Source organism: Betta splendens, chromosome 2, assembly GCF_900634795.4.
Source record: "Betta splendens chromosome 2, fBetSpl5.4, whole genome shotgun sequence".
In the NCBI taxonomy this organism is placed as follows: domain Eukaryota; kingdom Metazoa; phylum Chordata; class Actinopteri; order Anabantiformes; family Osphronemidae; genus Betta; species Betta splendens.
The window spans coordinates 9,906,049-9,926,457 of record NC_040882.2 but is presented as its reverse complement, the minus strand read 5'-3'; the positions used below and the strand labels follow the sequence as shown (position 1 = coordinate 9,926,457).

Below are 20,409 nucleotides of genomic sequence, written 5' to 3'. Positions count from 1 at the left end.
GCGAGTCGTTTCAGCACCATGGACAGACTCCAACATGTCAAGTCAATAACTGGCATCATGTGCTGGGAGAAATGCATGCGCCTGCCTCGTGTGTGTGTGTGTGTGTGTGTGTGTGTGTGTGTGTGTGTGTGTGTGTGTGTGTGTGTGTGTGTGTGTGTGTGCTTGTGTGTGTGTGTGTGTGTGTGTGTGTCACTTAGCCTTCATCCCACACAGGTTTTTCTTTCCAGTCGCAGGAAAAAGTAATGGCACCACTTGCAGCTTGCTGGTCTTATGCATAAATAGGGGATGAAATGTTACGCGATCTTCAGCAAAGTCGCAAAGCTGATAAAATAAAACAGACAAGACCTTTTTATGTTGGTACTGAACACAGTCATTAAACATAGAGAGTGACAGGGACAAGCGCCAGCTGTTATTGACCAGTGGAAGCAGAGCTGGCAGCAACATGTAATCGTACATTTCACCTGGTCAGTTCCCACGAGGACTCTTTCCTTCCCACAAATATGCTTCAGCTCAGCCATATTCTGAGGACGTGTGGTGTAAATATCTCACCTGAGGTCATTCTACAGCATCTCAGCAACATGCTGTGCTCTCACTGAGCCAATTTTAAAGGTTGAGTCTGGTTGGGATGATGTTTTGGTGTTTGTGGCTCCCTCTCATGTTCAGTGCTGTGTATTCTGCCTTTGTTACATGTGTCTGTGATCCTCTCCCAGCGCTGTTGTGGAGGTTGTACAGTACACGGTGTCAGCTTCAGCCAAGCCGCAGTGCTTTGTTTAAATAGCGAAGCCTCTATGTGTGGCATCCTGCCATGCATGTTTTAGATGTTTGCCCGATTCATGAAGGAAGACCTTAACCAGTTCCAAGCTTTTTGCCATTGTGCCACTGGCGTCCAGATATCCAGCCCTGCTACCAAATCACCCCCTTTCTTTACACATTTATGATCACATTTCACCAGCTCCTGCAGGAAAAACTAGAACAGTGTCATCACTTTATCCAGTAACTGCATTTAAACACTACCACTAGTTGAATGGACTGTGCAAACACAGAGGGATACAACTGAAGGCATTTGAGCCCTCTGTAACAGATTTCCTTTAAGCCCGCACTGATCAAAAGCTTTTGTTATTTTGCCTAAGATGCCCTCCATCAAGGGATTTACCCAGGATGCACTTTACTATGTATTCTATTCAATCCTCTTTCAGCACTAAACGCACTCTGTCCTCTTGCTCTGACATTGACTTAATCTGTATGGGAGTTTAGTGTGCGGCTCACCTCTCTTTGTGTCCCATCTGAAGAGAGGGCGAAATGGGGAGCGTGGAGGGAATCTGTTACGGAAAGTGTCCGGAGAAGAAATAGCTCGTTTTCTAAAGGTCACGCAGAAGCGGACGTCGTGTCACTTAATATTATTTATTTATTTATGAATTTATTAATTTGGGGCTCAGTGATGATAATGCCGCGTGTCAGCGTGCTCTTTACCTTCAGGGCCTCTCCCCAATGTGACCTGATAGCGTCGCCCTCCTGCGACGGAAGCCTTCGCCTACAAACGGCACGCTGATTAAAATCTGAGCAGGACGCCTGATGGGAGAGAATCTGCATTAATGTTTCGTGCAGTGAAGCGGGTCCTGTGTTGTTCTGGCCGCGCGGCCGGGATATTTACGAGGTTCCCGATGCTCGCCACACTACACGGGCCTTATGAGAAATAACCGCCGGGAAGTGCTGAGGCAGCAGCGGCGTACAGGCCTCCCAATAATGGAACGCAAGCTTCCTGGAAATTATGATTGGATTGGTTTGGGGATTTCTATTTATCTGCTTTTGTCTTTTTCATTTTCAGCGGCACGCCACAGATGCCTATGTATTTATTGGAATTAGTATTGATTTTAAAATGATGTCGAGAGGCGTCCAGAAAGTTCACTTTGCTAAGTCTTCCGCCGGGGCCTCCGCCGAACGGAGACTTTCTGGGCATCTGTGGCAAATGAGCAGCCTGGGACGCTATTAGGGAAAGCAAATGGAATGTAAAACTGCCGCACAAGAAATATTGAGAAAATTTGAAAGGGAGGTGGGGGGGGGCAATGTGTGGTATATAAGAGGGCGTTCGGTGCTGTTGGTGCAGATTCATTTAGTAGCACATGAAAGATGATCCCAAACTTGACTGCCTCGTGGCATCAATAAAGACGTGCCTCTTGCTGCCGGCTTTGTGTAAAACGATATAAATGAGGATAAGACACATACGAAGAGGGAAGACAATAAAAATGAATCATTCTAACAAGCATAAGGAGTAAAATCGTCCCATAAAACGATCCCGCAAGGCATTCGCGGAGAAAGACTCCGGTTTCTTCTTATTGTTAAGCAACAGCCACTGTGGCAGCCACACGAGACGTCTTCAGCAAATGCCACAGCAATAAGAGTCGTCATAGAGATTGTGACGGCAGCACGCGGGGAAGCGGGCGCGAGTTCATGCTGGGAGGTCGGCGGGCGGAGCGGGAGGACCTGCTGCTATAAAAATACAAGGAGGGCAAAACGAGTGCTTTGATCTGCAGGTGAAGGGGCTTCATCTCTAGTTATATATAGGTTAGAGTCCAGATGTGTGCGCTGTCATGGCGACAGCTTCTCATCCGTCCCTGCAGCTGCTCTGGCGCGTCTCACCTGCCGCTGCTGATGATCGGCTGATTGTCACCTGACTGCTGAGCCGCTGTCCGCTGATTACAAGCATGGGGTTTGCTCATTGGACCCACTGCCTTCATTAGCCGCTTTGCAGTTGTCGGAGTCAAGTCACTGGAATCAGGTAGACGATGGCGTCGCACACACAGGAACAGAGACTCTTTGGGTTGTTTACCTCACGTACTGAACAGTAGGCGGCCTAATGATGAAAAGTCTCATCTCTGTTCTTTAAGTATTGGTTATTTTTAAATTCAATCCATCTTTAGCTTCATCTACATACTTTTAGCAGTTGATGCTGCACGTCAATTCCCGTAAATAGATCATCTCATCATTCTCTATGAAAGAGAATCTGGCCTAATAGCTTTATGATAATATTAATAATTAGAAGAAGACGACTATACACAGCCTGTCTCCCATTTATCCTGCTGTCTTTCATCTGTCCCCAGCAAGATCAAGACCAGTTCAGTTCACGTCCCCCAGGAAGGACTCACCCAACCATCCTGATAAATAATGAATTCATGGAGGCAGGTGGAGTCACGGTAGGTGAGAGTTTCACACCCAGTCACTACTACCAGAGCTTTGTCCACCTAATAAGCCTATTCCTAACAGATGGGAAGTGAAAACCTAACAGGAGGATGTGTTTGCGGTCTCTAGTCAACCTTCCTGATGATGAAGCCGCCTGGATCAAAGGTTACGACCTACAGGACGGACAAGCAGGTTCCAGACACATTGGGGAAATTCAATTGCTCACAAGAAAATAGTATGAAGTTGCAAAACAAGAGATTTTGTGCATTTTACAATTTATTTACATTACATATGTTACATGTTACAGACGAAAAATAAATAAAAATACTGTCGGTCTTCTTGTACAAATCGTACAGTGACATATGAAACCAAATTATGTAAGTAGTGCCGTTAGTTTTAAGTTCCCTCTGTTAAAACGGTTTTTGCAATTTTCCCTCTCAAATTATTTAGACAGTGCTCTGAGGAGAAGCTGGCGTTCGTTTGATAATTAAGTTCCCTCTGTTAAAAAGGTTTTCCAGCACTCTTTGCTCTGAAATAATTTAGAAAGTACTCCAGAGAAAAAGCAGAGGTTCGTGTGATAATTATGTACATGAAGCAGTAACACCCCGCTGCTCTGTGCTCGTTTGCACATTCATTTCCTTCACTCCCAGAGTTCAGTGTTGTTGCTGTACATCGTGCGCCGTGAGCCCCGACAGGTCAAACTTCACTGTGATCCTTTTCATGCATGTTTTTCCCTAGAAACTGTCATTGGTCTATAATGCAGAAATCAATGAGCCCGAGTAACAGAACTGAATCAACGCTGGACCTGGACGTTAGGAGGTGTGTTAGTGATCTGCATCCTGCAGCAGCTGCTGGGCTTTGGGTGGGATGCGACGTGAACCAACATGTCTTGGCCTAATCAGCCTTCCTGTTTGTCCCATCAGCCCTGATGGATGATGTTTATTGTCCTCATGTGTTACCTCTCTCGCCGCTGATTTGAACCACACAATGATTGTCAGAGGTCACACGACGCGATTTCCCAGTTTTTAAGTTGGAGCCTCTGTTTTACTGTAGAAAACACTGACTGTGACATCAGTGTGTCTTTAATTGCTCTATTTTTTGTATTAATTATACCAACCAACGTGTTAATCTCTTAACGGCACATAGCTCTCAGCCTCACTGATTACATGTAACTGAGCAATTCATTTAATTCATCAGATTCATTGTTTTGCTTAGAGTGAAGGAGGCTCAACTGGATTCACAGGAAACAGGCTTTGAGAGGTGGCTTCTATTTCCCCTAATGCAACAGAATGTTTTCATACTCCAACTTAGCTTTATGTTAAATTAAAAGGTTTTATAGGTCTCCTCTCTTTTCCTTCCAGCCTTTTTCTGCTCCTGCCTCCACCTCTCCTCCGTGCAGCTTCGTCTTCAGCCACGCTGCCGTTCCCGCTTCGCTCCCTGTTTGCAAAATAACGCTGCCTCTCCGCTCCAACAGCGTTTTCCACCTGTTGCTCAAAAGAGAAGCTCTTGCTCAGGTATTAAAAATCGAATTCAGCCTGTTGAACGTTTGCTTTTCGAGACTTTATGTCTCTTATGTCTCACATTTTAAATGAAAATAATGGAAATAGATGAAGGAACACACACACACACACACACACACACACACACACACACACACACACACACACACACACACACACACACACACACGCACACAAGTGGCCTTGAGTTTCCCCTCCAAGCTAACGGCTTGTATCAGCCGTGCGTGAGAACGTTCGGGACACGAGCACGTCGGTCCTTTGTGTTAACGCTGTTAAGTGTGATTATGACAGTGAAGTGTTCATCCAGCCGGTGCGAGCGCGGCGGCATGTGCCAGGCTACCCGTGCCTTTGAGCTGAGTCAGGGGCTGCCTGGGCACCCTGCCAGCGGCTCCGGCAGTCAACAGTTCACTATTTTACAGCCAATTTACGGCTACGTTGCTTAAGACCGCACGCCGCATGACTTCGCTCATCATCCATTCCAGACACACTCGCGCTGGAACCCGTCCCGCTCCTCAGCCTTGTTTATGCTTTCATTTATCCCAGCGGCATCTGTGCCAGCTACCTGGCAGCTGGGCCTCTTGGTTGTATTAGCCACAGAGATGGAATAATTGTTGTCGGGCTAAATCTGCCATGTGTGCTCACACCAGTGGCTCATGATTAAATTCATGTCACAACACTGCAGGTACTCAAGCCTTTAAGAGTGTGTGTGTGTGTGTGTGGGGGGGGGGGGGGGTAAGATTTGTGCAGCACTCTAAGGGTGAGGTGTGAATTGAAATAAGTCATTATCTACAGAAAACACCTTCCAGAAAGGCAGCGAGCGCGAGGCTTCAAAAGGATGTTTTATTGTTGCAGGAATAGGAGAGAAGGGTGCGGGGAGAATCTCTGAGAGGCCGGTTATGGCAAGCTGCTTAGGTAACTGCATTAGACGACCGAACATCAAAGCCTTAAATATTCAAGGAGCCCTGAGATGGTGAGAATTGTACAAGTGGATTATTTGTCCTTCGGTAAACACAAAATATAAGCATGGCAGAGTAAGAAAAGGAGTTTGGAGGAGGCCATTGGGCAAATTGCAATTGCTCAACGTGATTAAAAAAATGCTAAAGTGTTTTAAGAGATATATAAAAGGATACAAAGGCAAGAGGTGATTCCACCAGGGGGGGTCCTACTCATTCCTAAGAAAACAAGGCGCCTGACATCCATCCATACGAACACGTGACATAGAGCAGCTCCTGGATCTGTGGCCCGGACGCCCGATGATGAACGACTAACCCTGTTTCCTGAACTCAGCTCGCGTGCAGCCGCTTCATCACGGCGCGGCCCTATCGTCATGCATCTAACGGGCGGCCTGATTTATGGGCGTCTGCGGCGGAGTCGCCGGGCCCTGCGTCAAACGGCGAGGCGTTTTGTGCACAAATATAAATGCTTACACGGGGCCGCGCGTGCGGAGAGATCCATTTGTAAGACGGATGGACGACGGCCGCGCGAGGCCAAGCTCAGAGCATTCACAGGCTTATTTCACGGATTTACATGCATTAATTTGTTCAACTGTTTTGGTTGCACCTGTGGCGAGAACGCATTGTATCCAATGGCAACCTGTACCTTTTTTTTAATTGGCAAACACTTCACACAGAAGCGATGATTGATTGGTTCAATGGCGGCACCACACTGACCTTTTTTTTACCTGTTAAATATTTATGCACCCTTGTTGTGGAGGTCTCTTCAGAATAAAAACCAAATCGATGAGAGATATGTTGACTGGTACAAATGAAAAGGCGATTTTCCACATTGTTTGGGGGACTGAGAGTCTTTAAAAATGGCTTTGATCCACAGTTAAGATGAGTATTAGGACCATCTGGTTGCGATTCAGAAAGCTCGTGTCGCCCACTCGCGAAGCTCAGCGTTTTCCCAATCCCGTGGCCGCCTGTTTAAAATGCCTTGTGCGTTTGTGGATTTCTTCTAAGGATAACACAAGTTCCCGTGTAGAATCTAAGAAGATTGTCCTGTGAGCCTTTAAAGATCATATCTGATAGGAATGAGACGGGAGCCTTTCGGGCGAAGCTTAGCGCGAGCCCTAAAACCGGTGCAATAGGTGCAGGACCAGAGGCCGGCTTATTCTTTTATCTACGTGGCCGAAGCTCTCTGGCGAAGCGGCCCTCCTGGCATTTAAAACACATGTCTGCGATAACATCATTGGTTCTTTTCTCCCTCCCTCCGGCCTCCAGAGAGAATCTCTGAGCATCTCTAAATGTCACGTTAAGTGCTTCTCTGGTCCCGCGCTGACACAAAAAAAAAACCGCGGCGCTGCCTGAATACAAAGGAGGCTGGAGCTGGACGGTTGCCATTGCTCAGAGGGAGCGACAGTTATCTGCTCCCCTCTTTCTCGCTCGCTCCCTCATTCGTTCAAACTGTCAGAAGTAACATTTAGTCTGTAATGGGGCTGCCCGAAGGACGGCAGAGTCCTCCACTCGTGCGTCGAACTGAATCTGGGTGCAGCACAACTCTGCTGCTTAGACACTTGCCATTAGCATAGTCGATTTGGTGCAGGTATCTATGAGCGGCACGAGCACAGGCGGTGCACTCATTTTCTCGTAAGCTAGCACTAAAAGGAAAATCTAATTAGAAACTGCAGGAACGCGGCGGCATACTGGGACATAATGACTCCTTGAAACGCTAGCGTCATAACAAGGTGCAGTTTTAGCCCGGGGCTACAAGTGTGAGCCAGAAATGAGATCCCTTCATGTCGGGTTCCTGTTACTCCACCGTCTGGAGCGTAATTCACGCAAAGAACCAATCGCACGGTGGAAAAAGTGCGTCTAGAAAATGTGCAAAACGTGTGCTGACTTCGGCGCGGAGCACAAAGTTGATTTCTTCGCGGGGACGTTCTCGCGGGAATGGTTTGACATTTGAGGCTCGTTGGCGCTACTGTTGTGGACGGAACAGGAGAAGAAGCTCCGTCCCACTGTGGCGTCTGTCAGCATGTGCTGGGAGATAATTAGCCTAGCGTAGCTTGGGAGCGGAGGCATCGTCCTACAGAAGCTCGGTCCACATGACCCCTAGGCCACCAGGCCAGCGCTAGGTGGACCCTGGAGAGGTTAGCTGTGAAGCTAAATGCCTCTGGACTGCTAGCAGAGCTCAAATGCTACTAGTGAACGCAGGCGCTACCGAGATGGTCGTCCTCCCGTCTCTCACTCTGCCTGGATCCGTTCCTTCCAGAGCTTCAAGGCCCGCGTTCATTTGAAACCGTCACATGTCCGGGCTGACTGGCAGGTGATAAAGGTCGGCAGCCGACGGCTGCGTTGATACGACGGCGTGCGCGGGTTCTGTAATCCTGCCGACGCCGTGCTCCGCGGGTTTTGTCCTCGGGAGCACATTCATCGCGCGCTGCTCTCTGCTCATATTCGATCTCCATTACCTGTGTTCTCTCTAAAGGATCCACAGCTGCTGCCGGGTCTGATGTGCCCTGCGGAGCCCGGGCCACCTCGCTCAGTGGGAAGATAAGAAAGAATCGGCGCCAACCTCGCCATTTGTCTGCTATATATAATTCTTTAGTGCTGGTAGCTCCTCTGACCCGAGCGCATTCATAGGGGACAATGAAAGGAAACGGTGGGATGCTTCTCTCCTTCTCCCCTCCTCACCACAGCGCTCTTTCATATCTCCTTCCCACAAGGCTGATTCACCACTTGTGACCCCTGCGGCTGCCTCGTTGAAAATAGACAACAAAGTGTCTGAGATGAAAACGGGTGGGCAGTTGCGAGCCGGATTGCCGCTCGGCTCCGAGTTGCCCGGGCAGTCGGCGGGCGCTCGCTCGCGCTGGGCCGACGCGCGCCTCCGTCTGGGTTCTGCTGGCGGCCACGAGCATCGGCGCGAGCCTGGGCTTCAGATCCTCCAGTAAGGACCGGCCGGATCTAAACCGCGCCTCGAGAAGCGAGCTGAGGTGACGGATGTGTGCGTGAAAAGGCTGCATCCTTCGTGTGTGCACCTGTAGGAGCCTGAAGTATCAGTGTCATTTAACGAAGGTCTACACAATTGGCTGCTTAATTAATGACGTCACATTTAAAGTAATTGTAGGTGAAATCCAATTCAGTTGTATAAAATGTTGAATTTGTTAATTGTATAGGTTTCAAAGATTAACTAATAAAAAAAATAACTAATAAAATCAATATTAAACTGTATTAAAATTAACCCTTTTACAAAGCATGATATAAGCCCCAGAAACACATCTAAATAATGAAAAAGTCTAATTTAACAATCTTTCTCAAAAATTCTTATGAGCCAATAGCAGTAACTCAGCCTGTACAATCAAAGGTCAGATCTGCGCCCTGGATCCTACTGAGTTCATACTCAGTCATGAACGACTGTGAGCTCTGATCACCTTCTTATTCATCACATGTTTCTGCTTTACACAGAACTCGACCCATTTTCCATGCTAATGAGCTCTGCACTCTGCTGTAAGACGTGATCGATGACGAATACACAAAAACAAGAATACTTAGTATATTTAGAAGTACTGGGTCAGCGTAGCGAGCGTCAGGATACTGCTTCATTTTCCTGTGTTGTTATTTCACTTCAGTGGTGTGGTGTCTAAAAATGTAGACGGATGCGATTCTTCCTACTGCGATGCCTTTTTACTTTGCAGCTTTCCTGCCTTTGTTTTTCTTAAAATTGCTTAGAAAACTAAAATCAAATTCAAAACAAAATTCAAAATTGCACGGGTGCTCATGCATGCAGACAAAAAAAAACCCTCCTTCAACCTCTCTATCATTCGAGTCCAAAATATCTCATCTCATCTGGTCCTCTGCAGAGGGAAGATAAGACCCTCCTTCATGAATAAAGATGTTGAGGCATCCTCTCCTCTGTGTTCGATGTGTACTTGTTACAGTGGCCATTATTTATAGTCCCACTAAGGCCCAAAGTGGTGAGAGTGGGTCTCGAGGGAGATTGGGAAGTGGAGCCACCGCTACCTATAGTGGGAAAGATATACCACCTCACCCCCGCTGAGAACTTGGTGCAGGAAATGAACTCATAAATCAAGCAGTAAATTGAGTGTAGGGCTGTGCTTACTCATCTCAAGAGGTCCGCTCCTCTTCCTCCACACAACCCTGCTCCTTTTTACTGCATGACTAATGCAACTGCAAACTTCTCTGCCTGCGTGTGTCTCTCGCTCTGTTAAACTCTTATCAGAAAGTGTGGATTTTCTTTTCAAGGAAACGTAATAACTTTGGCCTGGAGGCTGCGGCGCGAGTGTAGGGAACATCCAGGAGGGGAAGGAACTCCGCAGAAAAGACTTCGGGGCCCAAAGAAGGAGCACGTCGGCTGCCTGTCCCGGAGCTGAACTTGGCCGGCTCGCTGTGATGCCGCTGGTGGGAGCTGCGTGTCCTCCAACCTGCGAGGAGGCTCTTCCCCTGCTCGCCTCAGGCTATCCTGGCCGTCACAGGCCCTGTCCGCGGGAATTAAAATCTCTATTCATCAAGTCTGGACTGGAGCTGTCTGGGGACGGGTCGGGGGGAAATGGCACAGTCACTGGGACTCTGATGGTGAGTTCATCACGCAGAGATGTGCCCCTGCAGGTTGTTTTTTTTTTTTCTTTCTTGACAACACGTGTGAAGTAGAGGTAAAAAAAAAAACGACTCATCACAGCTTCACACTTTGTTTCTGCGCCAGCTCCAGCACTGACCTGAATGTGAATCATTCTTTCATGTTATGCTTTAAAGAAGCGTGCACGTAACAATTTAAATGTGGTCTGTAAATGCAACCCGCGTGTCTGCGTGCGGCTGCCTGAAGCAGAGACTGCGTCGCCCCCTGCAGCCGCTCTGCATCACAGCAGCAGTAGGCCGCATTTCATCTGACAGCGCCTGCAGAGCCGAGACCAGGTCTCTGCTGACCTCTGTTGGTGAAATGCTGGGCGTGATGGACACAAACTGACTGCGGGATGGAGATCAAACACACCGGCGTCTCCCGCTGAGGTCCTGCCCACCTTCGCCATCTCTCAGCTTGGACCATCTCATCTCTGATTTAGCCTCCTATTTCCATTTGTTTCATGTTTTGTGTTTCATCAACTGGAATTAAAAAAAAATAAATAATATTCAATCTGTACAGTTTATTGTAAACTACATCAACGCTTTACATCTTATATGCTAACTGAATAAAGAGATGCTTTATCTACAAAATGTCATTAATTATTTGTATTTTAGGATGTTTTGGTTTCTTAATCTGACACGTAAATAGTACAGCTGCCAAATAAATGCAATATGGTTACATTAAATTATTGTAAAAAAAAAAGATTAATCCTGAAAAGTAAAATATCAAGCAAACTTAAAACTGTAACTGAGTTAAAGCAATGCTCAAATGTTTCGTTTTTTCTTTCTTCTTTAAATTGTGCTATTGTAAAAAGTGACGGGATGGAGATTACTATAATATATATAGTATATATATATTCCGTTTCCATGTGCTAGACTGGGGGTGAGGGGCTCCTACAACCGCAGTCTCTTATCCCTCTTCAGACTCCCCATCTTAAAGCTCGGCGGTCTGCTTCTCCCTCCCCCTTTTCCACTGCGATGGGTGTCAAGTCACCACAACTTCACCGGAAACGGGTTCAATGCCCTTTCAGAAAACTTTGGTGAGAGTCAAAAGGTCTTTCAACACTTTAGAGCTTCTCTACATATCCACAAATGTATGTTTTGCTGAAATTGCAAATGAAATCAAGTAATAAGAAACACAAACACAATAGAACAGTCATAGAGGCAATAAAGAAAAGCACATGCATACTGTAAATATGTAAACTATGGCCTCACAATTATACATTTGTAGAAACATTTTGTGAAGGCAACAACATTCACATTCTAAAGCTTCTATAAATGTTACAGGGTTTTGTGTCGTGTATAGTATTTTCACATAAAATAATTTGTAGTAAATGAGCCTACATTCACTTTATGAGGAGAAACGTGTGCATTTGTCCGAGTTGCGTGTGCGGGTTGTCTTTATTTTCTTTTGTTTACCATAATCGTAATAGTAACACACCCTAACTCGCGTTTCTTAAACGGAAAGAACCCGGCGAAACCTTGTTTTACTTTGAAAGAGCGTACCGGAACTACCACATACAGCGGCTAACTTCACGGCCCTGTGTTCTCCCCCTGTTTTGTGGAATGTGGAGACCATCTGCTACGTCACCCTCAAATCAAACCGCCTGGGGTTTCGTCGTCTGAAAACTTTTCAAAAGGCTATAAAACATTAAGTGAACCCCTCCGGTGAGTCCTCTCACTCAAGCAATGGTGTATAAAAGCTCAACATTTCATACTTTTACCTGTTATTGATGTAAAATACAGTTGTGCTTTTGACGTAGTTTTACGTTCATCTTAACGTGTCCGTTAGCTAGCGGGGTTTGGAGGCTAGCTAGCTCCCAAAGTGAGCGGCCACCCGCAGCCCGCAGCGGGACTTTGAGACTTTTATGCAAAGACACGGGCCTTTTTCAAATGCCCTTCAAAGTAACGTTCCCTCCTTGAGGAGACATCTTAAAATGCTCGGACAAGTCCAAGCATGCGTGCCATTGTTTGGGCTGCGGTCCGACGCGGGGATGAGGACCCTGCCCTGGCACGAGTTGACGCGATTGTCTCGGTAACGTGACGCTAGGAGATTAGTTAGCTTTAGGCCTTTTATTTCTTACTCATGGGCAAGAAAGCAATTTGGAGAGAGTTAGAATCAAATGATCGGCGCTGTAATGTTCGCTGCTACGTCTCCCACAGGACACAGCGGCCCCTCCGAACACCGTCGGGAGACATTTGCTGATTGCCTGCCGTGTTTTGGTAACACTTCCCTCCCGGGGGGACGCTCGTCTCTGTCTCCATGGTAACGCCGTGGACGCCCAGCCTCGGCGTCGTCGCGTTGAGCTGCCTGCAAGGGGGCGGAACCGCGGAGAGGGACGACGGGGCTTCGATCGTTTCCCCCCAGTGAGCGGCGGGATCGGCCGAAGATGGTAAGAGGCGGCGGGCTGCATGAGGACGGCGGCGGTGTGGTAGATAGATGAGAGCACTGGTGGAATCTGTGTCGCTCCTTTTCTACCTCAACAAAGCCGGAGCTGCCGGCTCCCTTCGCGCTGTCTTTCTGCAATCGCGTGGTGTGCGTGCGGGACGTTTGATGCTCTGTGAATTGCTGTGTCTCGTCTGAGGATCTGATCCTCTGGTTTTCGTCACAGCCATTTCATGACGGAGTCTACTACCCCTACACCGCTGACACCCAGGGGACTCATTCGTCCGCGGGCATCCCCTCCCTGCTGAATTCGCCGCTCAGCCACCACTCAGCGACCGGCATGACTCCGTCCAGCGGCGCCGCCACGGTCCTCCCCTTCAAGTTTCGCCCACGTCGGGAGAGCGTGGACTGGCGGCGGATCAACGCCGTGGACGTGGACATGGTGGTGAGCCAGCTGGATGTGGACGCCCTTCAGGAGCACGTCAGCATGGTGACCTTCTGCAGCCTGGACGGGGAGCGGTGCCAGCGGTGCCAGAGCCCCGTGGACCCGGCGCTGGTCAAGCTGCTGCGGCTGGCCCAGCTCACGGTGGAGTGGCTCCTGCACTGTCAGGAATTTCTCACCCTCAACCTGCGCGGCGCGGAGGAGCAGCTGGCCGCCGCCGGCAGGGAGCGCGGCCAGCTGCTGGCCCAGCAGAAGCAGCAGGAGGAGAGGGCGAAGATGCTGATGGCCGAGCTGAAGCAGAGGAAGAAGGTCATCCGCACGCAGCAGTCCATGCTCACGCCGCGAATCATCAGCAGCCACAAGGTACCGCTGACGTGCTAAACGCTCCCTCGCTGAGGGGGTGGGGTCCATTTGCATTTTGCATACGTATGGAAAGCCAGCAGCTCGCTCCCCCACCTCCTTCCACGCTTCCTCGGAGCCCCGCTCTGTTATTGTTCCCAAAAGCTATTCACAGCTCCAGCTTTGTTCCTGTCACAACAGGGTTTGTAGGGAGAAAGAGAAACATTCCATATAGAATTTCTACCTAAAATCGTAGATATCTAATAATAATTGTTATTTACTGTGAAACCTGCTGTAGTTGTGATGTTGTTGCGTTGCTATAGCAAGCTACATTTCAGAAGGAAATAATAGGATTTGAAGCTGGAGAACAGATGGTGACATTTGAGAGCAATTAGTTTTTAATGCACTTAAGAAAATCACCCTCATATAAATGATCTCCCTGAATATTTTATACTTTGTGTGTTACTGAAGACATTTGTGTTCATCCTTGTGGCTTTCTCCTTAACTCTGCCTCTGTAGCATTGCTCTGTTGCCTTTAGGTTATTTATAGGCACAAATCAAAAATCTCCCTCTGTTTTTCAAGTGTACAGCTGCCACTGACCTGGTCGAGCTGTTTCCAAGGCAACAGATATTGTGTGTCATGGCAGCATGTGGTTGCTAGGTGTGCTCAGGCAGCTCAGCTAACAGAGCTGGTTCAATAATTGATAGTGTGTTACCTTGAGAACCTTTTCGCTTTAGTAGTTTGACCAAATATAAACCTTCACTAATTTAATCTCAGTCCCAATTTTCACAGTTATTACATATCATTAATGTAATTGCATCAGTTAGACCAATTCACTGACAGCCTTTCATGACTGGGTGTCATGTGACTGACCTTGGATCCCTGTTACCATAAGGTCTGATATCAGTAACAGGAGCTTTAACATTAAATGGAGTCACCACCAGTATTAAATGTAGCGTATGATCTGTGGGTTTGTGTGTGAGCAGCACAGACTGCATCTTCTGGCTGTTAAAAGTTAGCGAGCTGCAGTGTGGTTATTTCTGCCTCGTAGAACAAATCAACATCACTCACACCATGTGTGGAAACACATGCCTGAATTTTGTAGATGCTGCTGAGATCTCTAGCTTTATTCTGTGATCACAGTAAATATAATTAGGTTTCACGTGTTTGCGTTATTTAGACAAGCTCCCAATTTAAGCAATTACTGACAAAAGAAGAAAAGATAGTATGAGGATGCTGGCTAGATAAATATATATAACTACTAAATATCACCAATAAATTTAGACTAAATTTGACCTATTTACGTTCTGTTTACAGGAATCGCCACATTCTTAGTAACATCCGTATTAACGCCCATCATCTGTTTGGTATCTTTCAGTGTCTCCACTGTGAGAAATCCTTCCTTAACTCCTCGTTTCTTCAGAACCACATGCAGCGCCGTCACCCCGATGAGTATGAGATACGTAAGTCCTTTAGGTTTGCTGATTAGGTTATTATATGTTAAGTCAGATCATTTACTAGTACCAGTAAAATGTCAAAGAATAAAAGCTATTAAACATTCTGTAAACAGTCTAGTTTTGGAGTTGTCGGTGAAATGTGAAGAATTTTCTCACACAGTGTAATTGTTATTTTTTAGAGTTGTGCTCGGACAGTGAGAAGAAATCTCAGATTGAAAGTCTCAAACTGGAGATCAGCAGTCTGAAGGAGCAGCTTGTTCAACAACAGCAGGCCCTACAGACCAAAGCAGCTCAGGTAGGAAAACATGTGCTGATAACCTCTATCATGATTCAGAAACGTGATTTTTCACACCATAAATAGAACACTTAATGAGTCTGTGAAGTTCTGATACCTGCTGACAGAAGTCATGTTCAACAAATTATGAATTGTATTTCTTGCCCTACCTTCTAAATTCTAATTCAAAACAAAAATCTTAATTCTTCTTCAAAAGTACAGCATACTGTATCATTTTTTTATTTTAAAGTCAACACTGATAATTTTTGGTATCAAAGTCACTAATGCAGCTGATCTTTAATGGTTCCAGGAGAAAGAGCAGCTGTCCCTGCACAAAGACCTGCTGAAAGAGCTGGACCGCTTTAAGGCTGAGGAGATGGCGCGCATGGAGAGAAAGATCGAGGACAGTAGGGATGGCATGCGCAGGGAGATGGAATTTCTTTACACAAGAAATATTCAAGCTCTTAATGTACGAAAAGGATAATCCCTGATACAGTCTTGAACGTCAAGATATCAGTCTTTTCATTCACTTGTGTTCACTCATTCCAATGTATTTCTGTTTCTCGTAGGAAGCTAATCAGAGTCACACAGCCAAGATCGAAAAACCAGCCAGCCCTGTTCACCCAAAGGCAGAAAGGGAGCTGGACATCTACAAAGAGATGCAGATACAAGCCATCCAGAAGCTGGAACAGCAGCTAAAGAAACAGGTAGAAAGGTCACTCTTCTGTATTTAAGGCCTACACGTGTATACAGTGACAAACATTCACAAAATATTCTTTTGTAGGATAAAAAGTGGGAATTGAGGCTACAAGAAATTAAAACCCATCACGAATCTGAAAAGAATGAGGTATTGGTCCCTCTAGTTTTTCTGCCTTTTGAGGATGTTTAATACAAGCTTTATTCTAGAAAATGTAAATGCTCCCTTCCTGTGTTCCAGTTGCTGAACGAGCTGAGCAGGATGCAGCTGTCAGTGTCCGACCACCAGGAGCAAAGCCAACGGCTGCAGCAGGAGATGAGCAAGAGACTGCAGGAGAAGGAGCAAACCATCAGGGCTCAGAGAGAGCAGGTTACAGCTCATTTACACACTCTGTTATCAACGCCCGCTGTGATTATGTCTGGGGCGGAAGCCAGCCAGAGGGTCAGCCCTTGTTCAGGATTTCCTGAATTGCTACATGGGCTCATATTGTGTGATATTGTACATTTGACAGAAGCTACAGTGTAGGAAGGAAGTTGGAAATTGATGCTTTTTCCTGCACGTTAAATAGATAGCTGTAACTTCAGCTTGTGCATGGTTCTGTTTTAAGTATCATGTTGTAATGATTTTTTTCAACTTGCAGATAAAGAACATTTCCTCAAATCCACCCACCAAAATAGTAGAAGTACCAGGTATGGATTTGTTTTCACTGAGTTTGTGTCACAGAAGGGACCTGCATGAGAAAGCCTAATGAAGCCATCCTGCTCTCTGTTCTCAGTTGCTGTTAGCGTTGCAGCACCGGAGCCTAAATCAAGGAGACCTGAAGTTGGTAAGTAAGAAGCCAGCAGTCATTAGCAAGTACAACAAGGCTCCGCATGTGTTCTCCTGCATGAAGTAGTCACATGATTATGGTTTAGACATTTCCGCCCACCACATTTTCTTTTATTTTATCCAACTCCCTTAACGTCAAATGACCTTTGACCTCATGTGCTGTCCAATTAGAGCAGCCAGTCCCTACACTTAGGCTGGATCCCATACAGGAGCTGTCAGAGGAGGAGAAAGGTAAAACAGAGCCGGTCGACTGCATGCTGTCTGCATGGACACATCAGTCTGTCCTGAGCGGCATCTTCCCCTCATGTCAGAGATCAGATCATCACATTCTACACTGACTTGACAGGTGTTCACATGATCTCATTCTGTGCTGCGATACCTGACATGTCAGTTATAATGATCAGTGTTTCACATTTTGTTTCCTTGTTTGTGGTGAACACACTTGTAAACATTTTCCCCTTTTGCTGCCATACTACAGTCAAACACTTGGGTCTATGATCGCCTGTAGCATGGAGCTTGATTAAATTTGGAAAATGCATGCTCATTGGTTTTTTACATATACAGCATGCCTCCACCTCCTGCGATTGGCGCAATCATTGTCTCATTAAGCGAGCTTCTCTTTACAGACTTGAGCAGCATCACCGATAGGAGAACTGTGGAGAAGAAGCCAGGGCCTGTGCCGGAGAAGAAACAAAGAGTGAGCATCGGTGCACTCAAAAGTAACCCCAGCATCATAAGAGAGATGCGACCAGAGCTGGAGCAGGCCGCCATCGCAAGACTGGAGGACCTGGGGGTCAAGCCTGTAAGTACAATTCAGGAAGGATAATAATAAATAATGGGAACCTCTTAATACAGTTACTATAAATTCCACATATTTTCTTGTGCTTTATTTTTCTTTTCAGGACCAGAGTGGTCTGAAGAACAAAGAGCTCACCTCCATCTTGTCTAAGGTTCATTCAATGCGAAACAGTGTTGCGAAGGGGATGTCGGACTACTGGCTCCACCGCCAGGAGATAGCCACTGCTGTGGAAAAGAAGCTGGGCCATCACAGGAGAGGCAGCGACCCTGCTCCTGAAACACAGGCCAGATCCAGATCAGTCCAAGGTGATTTCTAGGACTGAGTCATCAAAAAGCCTCTTAGTTCTTGTTTTGTGAGATAATCAATATGCTATAGTGAAATTAATTCTAGCTGGCTCAGGTGGACATGTTTTTTCCATATATTAATGTTTAATTTCGAGTAACAGTTTTAACAGTTTTAAGGATTTCTTGTACTTGTTCTCCTCTGTGTAGCGTTACAAATCAGGCCTCGATCCAGTAGCCTTCCCTCCAGAGCGGTACAGGTGATGTCTGGACCTGCTGTCAAACAGCCCAAGACCCCACAGCCAACGCCAAGAACCAAAACCACAACCCAACCTAAGACATCCACACCCCACAACAAGACGACTCCAAGGACCTTTGTAACCAAGTAAAGAAAATTGTTGCATGTTATTGTTCATAGATGCTCACTTGAAATCAACCTAACTTTGCTGATATGGCATCTAATCAGCTTTGAAGCACACACTTTGTGTCTGCATCTGAACCACCACACATTATATTTCATGAAACCAGCAATGTGCAGCCTTCTTATCTTGCTGACAAACTGCTAGGTGCGCAAATAGAAGATTAATTGTTTTCCATACCAACATATGAGGCTGAAGAATCAGCAGGTCTGCTGATGTTTGAGAAATAAATGAAATCTGACTCCTTGTGAGCGTATACAGTGTTGAGTGAGGCTGGTGTGTGACCGTATACACCACTGACCACTCCACACCTTAATGGGGGATTTTTTTTGATGTGGGAATTGTTTATTTAGCTAGATCGAACATTTAACTGCAAGATATAGTTCTTTACTGTCTTTTTTTTTTACTTTTTCTTTCTCATGCTGCCTGTGATAAATCATTATTTATAATGTTGCAGTGTTTTGGTTACAATCTGAGGTGTAACATAAGTAGAGCTTGTTACAAAACAGTGTGATTTACACTTAAATTTTATATTGAAATATCACAATTAACATACAAAGATAACATGGGTCGTGTTTCTGCAACTATTCAGGACACCTCCTTTCAGCTCAGATGAGGAATCCGAGGAAGAAGTGTCAGACATAGAGGTGGAGAAAGACGTGAGGGCCATATCACCACAGCGTCGACCTCCACAGCGTCAGGCACCTCCAGTCCAAAGTCGAGCAAGCAGAGCCAATCCGCTCCAGACCAGGCAACCTCCAGCCAGACACTTTTTTTCCTCCAACCCTCAGCAATCTCGTGGGTCGGTGGGTGTAGTGACCAAGACAACAGTCACGATGGTGGGGAGTGATGACGACGACGATGATGATGATGATGATGAGTCGTCAGAAGTCAGCGAGCTGATTGAGCCCATACAGCTTCAGAGTACCAGAGACCAGAACAGCAACATGGACAGGAGAAGCCTTGGTAAAGGTAAAGAGTTTATCTGCTTTAGCATCTTGTTGCAAAGCTTTTATGTTCATCCATGAGTTTCATGTTCATGCTTTATAACTCTTGGTATGTTTGTTCTGGTTCATTATAGTTCACCTTGTGCACATAGATTTTGATTGTTTGTAGTCCATCCCATGTTAAAAAACTTGTTCTTCTTTGCAATAAAAACTAATAATTTAATTAATGTGTAGAAAACAGTGGAAACAGTTTTGAGTCATTCACATTGATGCATTCTGTTTGTTAGAGAACAAAATTAGTGACCTGGCCAAAAAAATGGAGAAGCAGTTTACAGAGAGAGTGATAAAGAAACCTGCAGGGGCAGTCAGCATCTTACCAGAAAGGAAGGACGTGGTGCAGGAACTGATGGTAAGGTTGGACCTGGATGTTCAGTGCTTGTCTTTTTTTGCTTGCACATTGTACTCAGTGGAAAATGTATTTGAATGATGTCTTTGTATGTGTGGTGATAGTTCTCAGATCCAGAGGAGAGCAGTGACTGGGTGGTCTCCTCCTTAGAGGAAAGGCAGGAAGGGTCTAAACCGGCCCAGAGCTCTGGACCACTGAGGAGGAGCCTGGACTCACAGTCCACCAGTGTATGGGGAACCTCTACAGGGAAGGGCCCCAAATCAGGTCAGTGCTGTGTGTGTGCTTTGTTAAAGGACTGATTGGTTGGATAGTCACAGCTGGGGGATAAACATTGTCCTGTTGTCAGCAGGTCTGACTGAAGCTGGAACAGGAAGCACTCTGAAGAGCAGCCTGTGTTCCCTCAGTGACATCAGTGACTCTGAGGACATTAGCAATAAATAAGTAAAAACTACAGCTGATCAGGTGATGTAGCACCTCACCAAGAACACACACTAAGACCTCAGTGTCTTCTGACATTAGTATAGCACAGTTTGCCAAATAGCCTTTTTTGTTCTGTAATTCCATGGAAACTGAAACACCAGCAATATATAAGAAAAGGGATATTTTTGTATAGAAAAGACCATCTGATATCTGTGTTGGAAAGACATGAGATTACTTTACTCTGAATTTTCATTTTTAGCTTCAGCCTTGTGCCAACTGTAGTTTGCCCCGTTTTTCACTCTCTTCTATGTACATTCAATGTAGTCGAACTCGCGCTCCCAAGTTTGCACATTTTGTTTGTACATTTTGTACAATTTTATAATACTTTTTGTACAGAAAATATATATTCAACAATAAAAAAAATCTCAAAAGAAACACTT

At 46.0% G+C, this 20,409-nt stretch overlaps 1 protein-coding gene across 3 annotated transcripts; it reads left to right on the top strand.

The window, feature by feature from the left end:
• The first annotated feature begins 11,805 nt into the window (after positions 1–11,805).
• On the top strand, positions 11,806–20,404 carry dzip1 (DAZ interacting zinc finger protein 1). Of its 3 annotated transcripts, XM_029133274.3 has the most exons (19): positions 11,806–11,941; positions 12,437–12,666; positions 12,886–13,464; positions 14,820–14,904; positions 15,078–15,193; positions 15,483–15,641; positions 15,742–15,879; positions 15,957–16,019; positions 16,110–16,238; positions 16,510–16,558; positions 16,645–16,695; positions 16,869–16,928; positions 17,324–17,499; positions 17,600–17,801; positions 17,988–18,162; positions 18,789–19,168; positions 19,431–19,552; positions 19,654–19,813; positions 19,899–20,000. In XM_029133274.3, the coding sequence occupies exons 2-19, from the start codon at positions 12,664–12,666 to the stop codon at positions 19,988–19,990; spliced, it is 2,739 nt and encodes a 912-aa protein (XP_028989107.1). In that variant the 5' UTR covers positions 11,806–11,941; positions 12,437–12,663; the 3' UTR covers positions 19,991–20,000. The 3 variants fall into 3 exon arrangements, with proteins under 3 accessions (XP_028989107.1, XP_028989115.1, XP_028989124.1); XM_029133282.2 differs by lacking the exon at positions 16,869–16,928 and having other exon boundaries at positions 19,899–20,404; XM_029133291.3 differs by lacking the exon at positions 12,437–12,666.
• Positions 20,405–20,409: the final 5 nt, after the last annotated feature.